At 41.9% G+C, this 14,022-nt stretch overlaps 1 protein-coding gene across 1 annotated transcript in view; it reads right to left on the bottom strand.

Annotated features, from left to right (window-relative positions):
• Positions 1-14,022, bottom strand: part of LOC138296682 (protein FAM228B-like) — a 144,433-nt gene that overhangs the window by 34,574 nt on the left and 95,837 nt on the right. The window contains exons 7-8 of the mRNA XM_069236033.1: positions 10,138-10,215; positions 7,117-7,204 (exon numbers count right to left, since the gene is read on the bottom strand). Of these exons, the coding sequence (XP_069092134.1) occupies positions 7,117-7,204; positions 10,138-10,215 (166 nt within the window). The remainder of the gene's footprint in view (positions 1-7,116; positions 7,205-10,137; positions 10,216-14,022) is intronic.

Here is a 14,022-nt window from a genome sequence, read left to right as displayed (position 1 = left end):
AGAGGCCGGGGCCAAGAGAAAGATGAGCTCTATTGTCTAACAATACGTCTGCCAGTATAGCTCCAAAGAGCTCAGATCTCACCAGTGTTTTAACAAAAGGCTTCATATAGGGCCTACCTCTGTTTATTTTGGCATCCTCAATATAGGCATGTTGTCCCTCCTAGTTCTTCCTTCTTGGTGCTCCAATCTCATCGTTGAGTCTTTCAACTCTTTTGAGAGTGTTGACTTTACTCACCAGAACAGAGATTGGTTCTGCTTTACCCTAACTCTATGCTGAGTTTAATTCAATATTCAAAACAAGGAGTCCAATCTGTTCTGCATTAAACAGAATTTAACAGCCACTCTATCCACATTACTGACAAAGTAGTTACCCAAAGTTTTCATGTCTCTCAACTATGGAATCCGTCGGGTCCTAATATCTCAGCAGCCTTCCAAATTATGTTCAGAGTTTACTGCGTGTGGGCTTGTAAACTCCTCCACATGCTTTGCCCGTGGTAAATACAGAGGGAAATATTTAAGATACTACACAGCACTGGCTACAGAAATATCAGTGTTTTCCGTTTACCATCTTCAGATTCATGGCATTCTCAAGAGAAAGTTGGAATAATTCGCAAAGATTTTACAGCAACTTTCTCTTGTAGTGCTCCTTGCTTACTACTGAACTTCGGGAGTAGGTCAAGGTGCACTAAGAGTAGTCTTTGCTTACTCCAGGAATTCAGCAGTAAACCAGGACTACTACAAGAAAGCTTTGTGCATCAGGCCCAAGAATATGATGCTGAGAGTAATATTGAAAATATTACAATGGACAACATTTAGCTCTCTAAAGCAAGGCCTCATTAATAAGAATTATTTTCCTGAAAGCAGTAGCTTTAAAAAGATCCTGGACTATATAGAGATTATGACCACTTGAAATATGCAGTATCTGTAAGTAATAGGATTATAATTCTCTTCAGCATTTCGTGGTCAGTAGAAAACAGAGTAATCTTTTGCAGACAATGAGCTCTTTGAATATTTAATTCCAAAGACTCTGAAAGGACAAACAGACTTAAAATGCATTTGTTTAAACATTTTAAAATGCTTTCCCTTTTGACTTCTGGTAAACCATAGGCATCAGGGACTAGATGTACAGAGCAGTTTTTCGGTAGTTAAGTATTCGATTCACAGTTTGCAACTGAAATACTGTTTTTAGCAATGAATTAAACCCATAGTTTGATTACTAAAAATCTTTACTGATCACAACAATACTTGGCAACCAGTATTTTGTGACCATATATTCGTCCATCAGGCCCCAGATGATCAGAGCTATTTCTGTTCTCTAAATCTTCTGTGTGTTTGCTTATCCTGCTTTCAGCTTAACCGCCTTACTTTACAAAACAAACAATTGGTGCAGTACTAATAAAATACTGCTTACTAACAGATCAGTGCTTAGCTCTGTCATGCCCTTTTAGAGGGGGAAGACTGAAAGGTGGAATGGCAAAGGTTAGGTGGGCCTATCCATACATTGATAATAGGTCTTGTACCCTAGTAGAACTGCTTGTTACTTAGATGTCCCTCCCAAAACAGCGTACACAGTCAGCTCAGCATTATAAAAGAGTTTAGGGAACAGACAGGTCATTAGGGGCATAAGAGTGTATGCTCAAACATTATCCAGCCCTTTTGCTTTACTAGTTTAAGGAAGATTTATCCATCTACAGTGGAGCATTTGTCCACCTGTCTAAGCCAGTCTTTCAATTATGGGCCCACCGGACTGAATCTGTCCTGTACTTTGCCAACGTCAGGGCCTGCGAGATTGCTTTTTCATGTAGAAGGGAGAAATACTCTGGTGGACCTGCACAACTCATGGCATTAAATGTTGCACTGCCTGAAAATGCAGCTATGTGGGAAATGGCTTTAGATCATTCATTTTCTGATAGTTTTGTCCCACAATCAGACTTCCCTGTATGTCCGAGTAATAAGCTTGTCCAATTAACTAAGAAAATCTGACTATTAGCATCTTGTCCAAGGCAATATTTAACAGGATAGTTAATTTGTTCAATCCTTCTATGCTGTCAGAAAAGGTTCTCATATATCTCTTTTGTTGTCGTAAGGCGCCTGCCCTATTGTAGAAAGTGTAACTAACTGGGATCCACCAAATGAGGCTTGTGCTTTGATGTATGTAGTAAATCCATGCTCAACATACATGTGGGCATCTCCTTTCCCTCCCTTAATTTCAGCTACCACTTTTCTGTATCTGGGTGGCCCAACAATGGTGCTGCAACGGCAAATGGTATTTCCAGCCTGGATAACGTTGAAAACTTGTTTTATTGACAAGATGTCCGACAGAACATGAAAGGTTTTGATGAGGTCATTTCAGGTGAGAAAATATTAGCTCTGCACCAAGTAGAACCTCAACCTGCAGCCCATGAAATACATTGTTACTCAGAAAATCACCCAGCTAAACACTGAAGATGGGCTGTGACAATAACTTTACAAATACTCGTAGCCCATGTCTAAAGTCAGAGTAGTCAATCTGACTGAGCTGCACCTGCTGCCCCTGTCAACAGTATTATAAAGCTATCAAGTTCCCTGAAGGGTTCCCTTTGGTACAGATTCACGTATCCCTGGAACGCATTCAACGGAAGCACTAGAACTGACAGCAGCCCTTTCCCATCAAAGAAAAGAGCAAGTTGATAATCCAAAGATTACCCTATCCAGGTTCAATTTATGAGTCCATTATATCCAGGTAAAGAAGTATCTTTGTGTACGAGCATAAAGAAAACATTAGGAACGAGTCATTGGTGCAGACTATGCAGCTATAGGTCTGCAGCGAGTCCTTAATATTATGGTGTCCCATTCGAGCGTAATTCATTCATCAATCAATGGAAAAAGCTGATCTTTTTTTTTTGGGGGTGAGACATACAGGAAATATAAATGGTGCCTTTGTCAGACCTTATGCATCCCATCTGTCCAATTTAACAGTAGCCAAATATGCGAAGAGCCACACTTACATTCCATGTACAATGCAACATTGAGGTAATATTTAGTTGCAACAAGGTGACACCCGTCAAAAAGCATTTCCCTCATGATTACGCACTACATATGTCTTCAGGTGACGTAAAGCTTGTGATGCCAATCCCAGTCATACGCACTGTTCAGCTAAAATGAGAGTGTACCTGATGTACTGACATATGTGAACTATTATAATAGATTAATAAACTGAGTTATAATCTGACGAATGAAGGATGCACACGCTGAGATTACAAAAAAAACAGGATGTGTACAAGCTCTTTTCTCATAAGAGAAAACCTGTAAGTGTTTTTTTTGGACTTCTAGCTTCCATCGAATAAATGCAATAATTTGAACACACATGGTATCCACTAATGATGTATGGGGAAGATGGAAGTCAAAGTCTGAAAGGGCACGAGTGGAATATCCACCTTTATTCAGGAGTTAAACATAAACCAGGCCCAGCTTGAATTAAATTCTATTGTGCACCTACCAAATTATAAATGCAGTTAAGGAACTTCATGAGCTGCCAAATACATAGACAACAATGTATAAAGAGACTGGGGTCCATGGATAAAAATGTATAATGATACTATGGTCCATAGATAAAAACGTATAAAGATAATGGGCTTGAAGGTCTGCTATACAAATCATATATAGAAGTTGTTACCGTAACTGATAGCACATGTCAAGGTGTGTCCCAATCTGCTATGTTTATCCCACATCAAAATAATACTACCTCATGAAGCAAACACTTGAAACTTATTTAAAATAATAGTAAATTAAGGAGAAATGTCTAGGTAAAAATAGCTTAATGTTAATAACAATCTAAGATCTTCAATCCTAACTGACTTTTTTATGGTTAAACAAGGATCAGCAATATGAAACATAGATGCAATGAAGAGAAGGCGGGAGCAAAGTATTTTTCCCATATGACAAAGTTACTATAGACTGGTGCCAAATATATTAAGACCTATTGAATCAAGCTAAAATAAGCTTTAGAAAAGCTTATCATTTCTCTTACTAGGATCATTCAGGGACACACTGAAGAAAACAGAGCAGAGGAAAGGTAGGACATACAAGGGTGGTGCAGAGAAATATCCCCAGGAAGTGCAGTGATCAGACCCTCTCATCATACATGTTTACAAAAGCAGTAACACACTTTACTTGCCATAGCCTTTTTTTTTAAATCCAGGTCTGTGCATTCACATTTGGGCTCTAACACACGATTTAGCCCAATGAAACTCAGAATGAGGAAAAATGTGTTAAAGTCCTGAATTGTAGCCCATTTTATTAGAATAAGAATTATTTGATCCACATTCTCCTGGCTAGAGAAGGGTGCATCCTTTTGTTAAATTTTAAAATCTCCTATGTTAAAGGAAAAGAACTTAGAGACAGAAACTGCTCCAAATAGTTACAATAAAAATCCCAGAATAATTCAATTTTTTATTTAAACTGGAACACCTAAGCACCCAGAAACGCAGGCAGCTTCCTATCTTTGTCGGTGTTCGAGATGCAGTTGACGTCACCTACCCATATCATGAAACATTTAGGGTCATGAATAATCAGTCTAACTAGTGAGTCGATGACTTCTGGTAGCAAAGTATTTGGGACATTTATGTTCACTAGTCTGAGTAAATGCCCTTCCAAATTATCCTCCAGAATTGTGTAAATACCAACTGCATCACTTGTGTCTGAATAATTAAAATAGAATTGCTAAGTCCAGCCAAATAGCTGCCCTCTCCATCGACATCCTAGTTTCCCCAGCTCATTTCTGGTGAGAAGTATTTCCTGTAAAAAGGCTATATCAACATCTCTCCTTTTAGCATATGCGAACATTCTATGTCTTCTTAAGTTCCCCAGTCCCCTCATGTTCCAGGACAATAAGTTATATTTGTGTATCTTGATAGTTTACAATCATTACAGAACTGAAAATGGAATAATCTCTTGTGTGGACCGTGAAGATTGAAGTGTCACTCTCAACCCTCACCAGAATCCTCCCAAACATGCCAAAGCACCGCCCATCGTGCCATATCACTGTCTTTTTGTGTACAAGTGCCTATCTACTCAAACTAAAATATAAACATACCCAACTGGTCCCCACAGGTTCAAGAGCAAACACTTTTATAGCCATTGCCGACTCAAAATAATGGATACGTCCTGTGTCTAGGAATCAGGCAAGGGGACTGAGTGGAACATGGCCTGTGTTTATGTCATGTGTCCTCCAAAAGTGTTCAGCTTCAATGAACTCCATATAGGCTCTTCAACTTCTCTGCCATCCAATAAGTCCCTCATTAATTGCATACTATTGTGTAAGTCTGAAATCTGCAACAGTCAAGCATCTCACCAATATCAGGTCTATTAAATACGTTCAAGGGGTTGACGTGACTATAGAATGACCACTCCTGAAGAGTCACTATCCATTAGCTGTATACTGTATATTGTCACCACTGGCATCGCAGGATCATCAGATGCTTCTTCAACTTCCTCATCAGTTCCCAAGTGCTCAGATCCAGACTCCATGCTGGAGTATTAGCTGGAGATTTAGCCAAATCCCATTGACTAACTGTACTCAACGCTTCTTAGAAGCTTCTTTTTTGTTCTGACGTCAGGTCTGGAAGAACACTGCTGTTTGTCACTATGCTTCCTTCTTGGTCTCCTCATCTTTTGGTGACTGGAATTGGGGAGCTTTTTGCTGTTACGGACGGCCAACCGACTTGTGCAATCCCATACTTTGTGGGTTCAGAGAAGAAAAGCACCTTGTCATCTAGCATAATTTTCAAATTTGCTAAAAAGATCAGTATAAATTTGCATTCATGCTTTTGAAATCTCTTTTTTCACTTCCAGAAATGAGTGTTGTTTTGCCTGGACCACTGCAAGCTAGATGGGGAGAACAGAAAATACTCCGATTGTCCATCAGCAGTGAGCCAATCTTCCTGGCTCATCGTAGACTTGCATCTGTGTCATGGTAATTATGTATTTGTGTCGTGATCGGACATGGTAGCACGCCCGGTGCTGGTAGCAGGTCACTGGCATTCTAGAAGTTCTGTCAATGATGAAGTGTGGTGACAGCCCCTCTGGTGCTACCATCTACAGTAGCCAGCCCTCAAGAAAGGCCACAATGTTTCAACCCTCTGCTCACTCTGGTAAGCCAACAATTCTAATGTGGTAGGAGGATCGCCCCTCGGCATCTTCAGCCCTAACCATTTGTGTTTGGATCGCCTTCACTGCGGTTTAAAACTGATCCAGTTTCTTTTCTGTAGTGGCGATCCTTTCAACTGTTTTTTGCTGGTCAACTCCGAGTAAATTGAGTTCCACAGCTCCTGAGTCAGGTTTATGTTCTAGTGATTTTTTGGACTCCCTTTTCGCAGCCAGAATGCTGTCCAGTTATATGGCCTGGCCTCCATGTCGCCTGTGCTGGGCATGATATTGCTCGGTGATTATCCTCTGCATTGAAGTTGCTAGATTTTGTCAATCACTGTTTACCCATGGTTACCCTCTGGTATTGCCTTCCTCGATGGGGTGCCTATCTGCCCAAATACTCACGAGCGTGCCCTCATCTGCTTTGTCCATTTGGATGCCCAGCTCCATTCACCAGGATTTCCCCGAGAAGGTTGTACTACCTCATAACTGGCACTCGCCTGCCACTCATTACTTATGTGCAGATTCAGCTTCCACCTGACGCACAGCCATGTGTCATGAAGCCTCCTTCTCTCTATGTGCTGTCTGCACCTGAATACACCTGTAGCCTGTCACAGTGGCCCAGATCAAGTTTTTAGGTGGATGAAGCAGGATACATTTACTTGCCGGTGGAGTTCGAGAAGGTTGTCTCATGGCACAACTGGCTCCATCAGTTGCTGGCCATGCCACATACACGGACATCATGTGCAACAGAAACAATAGACAATTTTCCCATTTTCACATGATAATTGTTACCAGACACTTGTTTCTGAATATTTCGATTACTCCATATCAAGTTACCTTTTTACTTTTATTTTAAACATGCTAATGTCATGTTTTTTCACCCACTAAAGAGTCATAGATTTTGTATGAATGCAGAATTTGCTGAGCAAGAAGTACACACTTTTGTTAAATCTTTCAAAATCTAATATTGAAGAAACAGATACATACCTGTTTCACATTGAAGAGCAATTCCTTCTTCTTCAAATTTATCATGTAGCTGTCTCAATAAAGGATCATGTAATGGTGGAGTTGAAACCTTCAACAACAATCACAGAATGTTTAATGCATGTGCTTCTGTCATTTAAGCATATTTAAAACATTCACAGAAGATATGTATATACATGGAAGTTAAGGTTATTAACCTCAAACGTCTCTACATTTTATTTTTCAGTCAAATTTATATTCACCATAACTGCAGACCTATGTAAAAATGGTGGCAGTTTGCAGTGAAAGGGTTAGTGCACACTAGCAGAGATAATGTTTTTCTGGAACTACAAGTAACACATTTCTGAAGCTTAGAACCCTGTTATTGTTATGGGGTTTGGCCATTAAGTATTCTCAGTTCATTTTAAGAGTTTTGATGACAAGTAGTAATCTGGCTGTTTATTCATCATGCCAGTTGACAGTTCCTATAATTCAGATCGTTCCTTAACCAATCTACATAAAATGTGAAAGGTTTCAAAGTAGGACAAAAACATTTTTGGAAAAGTATCATACAGAGCTTTGATAAAGACTTCTTAAGACTGGCCAAAATACTGGTTTACAGTAGTCAGCTGAGATGCATGCATTTAGCTGTAATTTAAAATATAATACTAATGAGCTACTGTGGTTTAAATATCAGATACAAACTAGAAGAGGAATAACTGGTCTACGTGAGGACTGCGGATCTTGTCTGTTCTGTGGGCTCACAGAGACTTAAGGTGGTGGTAACACTGTATAGATATTCAAGTAGGAGTTTCAGGGCTGAAGCATGCACCATATTCTGGAGTTAGTGCAGAAAGTCCACACGCATTGGACCATGTGGCCTAAGATTTGACACTGGACTCTGATGGTAATAAGGATGGCTGCAAGGGTGATAAGCTTTAAAATGTATCTTTTCATCCACAGAAAATACTCCATCCCACCTCATATGCTGATTCTTTCCTTTCTTTCACTCTATTCATTGTTACATTTTCTGTTTCTCCTGATCTAATTTTGCCTCATCTGAATTGGTCTCTTCAAGGACCCAGGTTGGTGTTCTGGAGACATTTTAAAAGGTGAGACATAGCTTGCTCATGGACCAGTGGACACCACAAGACACAAGACCATTACTGATGAAGGAACAATAACTACAGATGGATGGGATAGCCATATTACTATTACATCTGTAGAGGGGTCCTTAGAGGAAGCAGCACATCTCTGATCCTGCGCTCAGTGCAAGGTGTAGTGGCTTCTCTCATGATATTCCGTCAGTGCTAGCGTTTACGTGAACGTGACCAGCCGTATGGTACACCAACCTGACAAGACAGCAGTCAGAGTGTAGATAAGTGGAAGGATATCACACAAGATATTCTTCTTGTACCTACAAGATGTCATTCTGTTGAAGGACAAGATAGCATTAAATCTGTTCCTATCTGAAACAGTCATCTTCCCAGTGTTGGTTGCCCAAAGTTCTCAGGGCAAAATAGTGCTAACCCTTTTTCCTGTCATGTCATTTCCTGCTTGGACCATATACAAGGACAATTTACATTGAAAGGGTTGTGTAGGAATGCAATTGTTCCCCTATTTTTCATTGAACTATTTGCCTAATTTTAAGTTAAACTGCCTCTGAATGTTTTGCTCTGTTTTTCTGTAGCTGGATTCCTTATTTGGATTCTCTTGTTCTTTAGACCTCATGCTGGACTATTTCTCTACTGTGTTTTGGATGCTACAGTTATTATCCCTTGTATCGTTCATCATTTATAATCAAAAATTCCCCAAAACTCCAGAGACCTTCACAGCGTCCAGTTTTTGACAGTTGTTGAGGATGTGAGAGTTGCTGACAACAGGGCAATTAACAACAAAACATTTGTAGACAATGGATTTGCCATAAAGGGTGGGGGCTCATTGGTAATGGGGCTTATACCGAGACAGTTATGCTCATCATAACTTTGACGGTTTAGGTTTCAAAAGCTCCTTCTGCATTCAGGTTCATATAGCCCTGTAGTGAGGGGAAACCAAAAAGGTGAAGGCCATTTCAGAGTTTTTATCCAGTTACTTGGTGAATAGCCAACTTCCAACTGTTTTTTTCTGAATCATTTTGTCAAATGAGGCAGGAGGAACGTTGCACACTGAATTTTCATGAGACGAGTGTAAGAGCAACTAATAACCTTTGTTAAATGAGACAAATATCAACAAGATATTGTGGAAATAGTCCATATACTTGTGAATTATAGCTCAGAAAGCTTTTACACATTAATTGGGGGAGTTGGTGAGGTTACATGATGGGTCAGCTATTTCCACTATATTCAAATCATGTTATTGGCATTTGAATAGTATTCTTCCATTGGTATGGGACACCTATCATATGGTTCTTGAAATACCATTTTTTGGTTGTCTAGGTTGCTAGATAGTATATGGTTAGTAGAGAGTTTGCTTAATGTCTACTTTAGAAGTGTTTGTGTAGGTTAATGGGAAGATGAAATGGTTTTGATCTAGGTAACAAGATCTGTGGTGTGTTTTATGTATGAATTGGTGTACTGGAGGTCTTTTCTCTGTAAGTAGCTGCTTTTCCACTGCTCAGCCAAGCCAAAGTAATGTCTAGATTGGCATCACAATTCAGGTAGGTAGCTATAATGCAATAATGTATGTGTGCACGTATGGTACATTTACGGTTTTAGCTGAGTGGGTCTAAGATGTATGTTAGTGTGGTACAGGACACTTTGTTCCTGTGTTTTGCATATTAGGGTGTAGGAATTTAGGCCCAGTGCACTGCGACTAGAACAATGGTGTGCAGTTTAACAGTGGGCGCAAAATGCAGTGGGATATGCAATTAAAGCCCGTTTTGGGAATGAAGTTTACTGAAATGTCATCATCATAGAAAATTGCAAGCAATAAGAGTTATAAAAGTGGCTATTGGAACGTATGGGCTTTCGTGAGGCAAACATCCATTACATCCATGGCTTTTATCTATTGTTAATACGTCTAAACAGTAAATCGGTGGTACCTTACCTTAAGGTATGATTTGCAGAGATAAAGAAAAAAAGGATTGTATTCTGAAGGATCATAGTCTTCTAAAAATACATTTCCCTATTTGAAAACAGAAGCAAAATATTAATGTCATTTCTCCTACAAAGAGTTGCAAGAATTAGTTCACTTTCAAGAAATAAAGTTAACATTATATTTAAAAGTGTGTGCTACGCCACACGAATGTTACAATATAGAATACTGTACAGGTCATTGCTATTAGGAAGATTTACCTTGCCCAGGATATCTGCCTCTCACCCAGAGCCGCAGTTTGTCTATCAGCTAGTCCTGATCCACTTAACATCTTGAGGACTGATGTTGCAAATATCTGAATGCCTGAATTGGAGTGAGGGTTCTTGCTTGGACAGAGGGCAACCTAACTGCCAACCAAAAACCCCATTTCTAACACCCTTATTATGCTTTTGTACACTTTCCGAGCCATTCAGAATACAATGTATCTAGCATAAGTAGGAACATTTTTCTATGGGTGGGGAGAACATCTGCCTCCCAAAAGCAAGAATGGGCGAGCAGTGTATAACATATTGGTAGTATGGTATAACCCAAATCAGCGGAGAAGCCCAAAGGTCTAATAGTGAGATTGAGAATCCCTGATTACACATGGAGTCAAAACAGCATCGAAAGTGGGTGCCCTTTGGAACCATACATTAATACACCCAGAAAGATCCTATTAAATATATGCCACAAGAACAAGTTACTTACCTTCGGTAACGCTTTTTCTGGTGGATACACAAGCTACCTGTGGATTCCTCACCTTATGAATTCGTCCTTGCGCCAGCATCCGACGGAAAGTCTTCTTCCTAGCTGTCCACATCGACGAGGACGTCATAATGGCACGGCTCCATGTGACTCCGTCTGATTTCACCGTGCCAATAAGAGGTCCTCGTCGACGTGCTGACGTCGGTTTCACCCCATTTTTTACGTGCCTTTGAGGCAAACAGGTGAGAACTGACCCATAAAAAACGTAAAGAAAAATACATATCCACAAGAACACTTCCCATAACTGCAAATATTCACATGAAATATAAGTATCAGATTACACACATGTATACATATATATATATATATATATATATATATATATATATACATAAATACATATAAACTATTGCAAGATATCTGTGCAATCAGGCAGGCAATGGGAAGGCGGGAGGGACCGTGAGGAATCCACAGGGAGCTAGTGTATCCACCAGAAAAAGCATTACTGAAGGTAAGTAACTTGTTCTTCTGATGGATAAAACTACCTGTGGATTCCTCACCTTATGAATAGAGTCCCAAAGCCGTACCGCACTCGGTGGTGGGTGCCCGCCTGATTACACCAAAAAATCCTGCAATACCGAGCGTGCAAAATGGCCGTCCCTCCTCACCTCAGAATCCAAACAGTAATGTTTTGCGAAGGTATGGAGGGACGCCCAAGTTGCCGCCTTACAAATGTCCACTAATGGAACCCCTCTTGCTAGGGCCGAAGTGGCCGACTTAGCCCTAGTGGAATGGGCCCTGATACCCTCAGGGGGAACTTTCTTCGCCAGTGAGTAACAAACTTTAATACACAGGATGACCCACCTGGAGATTGTTCGTTTCTGGACCACTCTGCCCTTCCGCTGTCCAATATACCCCACGAACAGCTGATCATCCAGACGAAAGTCTTTTGTTCTCTCCAAGTAGAAACTAAGAGCCCTTTTAGGGTCCAATCGATGGAGCCTCTCTTCATCTTTAGAGGGGTGTGGAGGAGGGTAGAAAGAGGGAAGGGTAATAGCCTGTCCCATATGAAAAGGAGTGACAACTTTTGGCAAAAAAGCTGCCCTGGTTTTCAGCACCACTTTATCAGGGAAAAACATGGTAAAGGGGGGGTTTAACGGAAAGGGCTTGAAGCTCCCCAACCCTTCTAGCAGAGGTAATTGCAATCAAGAAAACAGTCTTTAGGACTAAGTATCTTAACGGGCATGAATGCATGGGCTCGAAAGGCGAACCCATCAGAAATGTCAAAACTAGATTTAAATCCCACTGAGGCATGTGAAAGGGCGTGGGAGGAAACTTATTAACTAATCCCTTAATGAAACTATTTACAATCGGAGATTTGAATAAAGAAGGCTGGTCCGGAAGGCAAAGAAAAGCAGACAGAGCCGCTAAATAGCCTTTAACTGTAGCTACCGCACAGCCTTTCTCTGCTAAATCAAGAGCAAACAAAAGAACATCTGAAAGGTGGGCCTTTAAGGGATCTTTTTGATTCTCTCCGCACCAAACCACAAATTTTGCCCACCTACCGGCATAAATGAATTTAGTGGAGTGTCGCCTGGAAGATAGAATAACATCCACTACATCCGGTGGGAGAGAAAAGGAACTCAGGTTGCCCCGTTCAATCTCCAGGCATGAAGGTGCAGGCTCTGGAGGTGGGGGTGTAGAACCTGCCCCTGCGACTGTGAGAGGAGGTCTGCCCTAAGTGGGAGACGGAGCGGAGGGCACTGAGAGAGTTGAAGAAGGTCTGTGTACCACACCCTTCTCGGCCAGTCCGGTGCCACCAAGATGACTTGGGCCTGGTCTTGACGAACCTTCCTCAAAACCCAAGGAATCAAGGGTATGGGGGGGAAAAGCGTAAAGCAACTGGCCGCTCCAGGACATCTGAAACGCGGCCCCCAACGCTCCTTGCAACGGATACTGGAGGCTGCAGAACAACGGACAGTGCCCGTTCTCCCGAGTGGCAAATAGATCCACCTGAGGCGAACCCCACATCCCGAAGATGTAGAGGACCAGGTCCGGATGGAGACGCCACTTGTGATCTACGGAGTAGTGACGACTGAGACCGTCCACACGTACATTCAGAGCTCCGGCCAAATGATTTGCTATTAAGCAAATCTGATGGTCCTGAACCCAGGACCAGAGTCGCAGAGCCTCTCTGCAGAGAAGGTACGACCCTACCCCTCCTTGCTTGTTTATGTACCACATCGTGGTAGTGTTGTCCGTCAGGACCTGAACTGACTGACCGCGAAGGGAAGGGAGGAAGGCCTTGAGCGCCAAACGTATTGCCCGCAACTCCAACAGATTGCTGTGCAACATCTGTTCCGCTGGAGACCAATAACCCTTGATCTCCAGGTCCCCCAGATGAGCTCCCCACCCTAGAGTGGAAGCATCCAATACCACTGTGGCCACCGGCAGTGGCAGCGAAAACGGTTTTCCTTGGGAAAGGTTGCCGTCCACCGTCCACCAATGAAGATCCGCTGCAGCGTCCCTGGAGATCCTTATCGAATCCTCAAGATCTCCTTTGTGCTGGAACCACTGCCTGCGGAGGCACCACTGAAGAGCCCTCATATGCCAGCGTGCGTGAGTGACCAACAGAATGCAAGAAGCAAACAGACCTAGCAGGCGTAAGACTTTGAGGACTGGACCTGCCGCCCCATTCTGAAACATTGGAATCAGCGCCTGAATGTCCCGAACCCGCTGAGGCGGGGGGTAGGCCCGAAACAATGTTGTGTCCAGTACTGCCCCTATGAACAGGAGGCGTTGAGAGAGCTCCAGGTGAGATTTGGGTACATTTACCGAAAACCCCAGATCGAACAACAACTGGGTTGTCATCTGCAGATGAGACAGCACAAGCTCTAGAGACTTGGCTTTGATCAACCAATCGTCCAGGTAGGGAAATATCGCTACTCCCTTCCTTCTGAGATGTGCTGCAACCACTGCCAGCACCTTCGTAAAAGCTTGAGGTGCTGAAGTAAGTCCAAACGGAAGGACCGCAAACTGGTAGTGTTGCGACCCCACCACAAACCAGAGATACTTCCTGCGCGACTTGATTATCGGAATATGAAAGTATGCATCCTGCAAGTCGACAGACACCATCCAGTCTCCTTCATTCAA

Source organism: Pleurodeles waltl, chromosome 5 (genome assembly GCF_031143425.1).
Source record: "Pleurodeles waltl isolate 20211129_DDA chromosome 5, aPleWal1.hap1.20221129, whole genome shotgun sequence".
Classification (NCBI taxonomy): domain Eukaryota; kingdom Metazoa; phylum Chordata; class Amphibia; order Caudata; family Salamandridae; genus Pleurodeles; species Pleurodeles waltl.
This window is presented reverse-complemented; position numbering and strand designations above follow the sequence as displayed.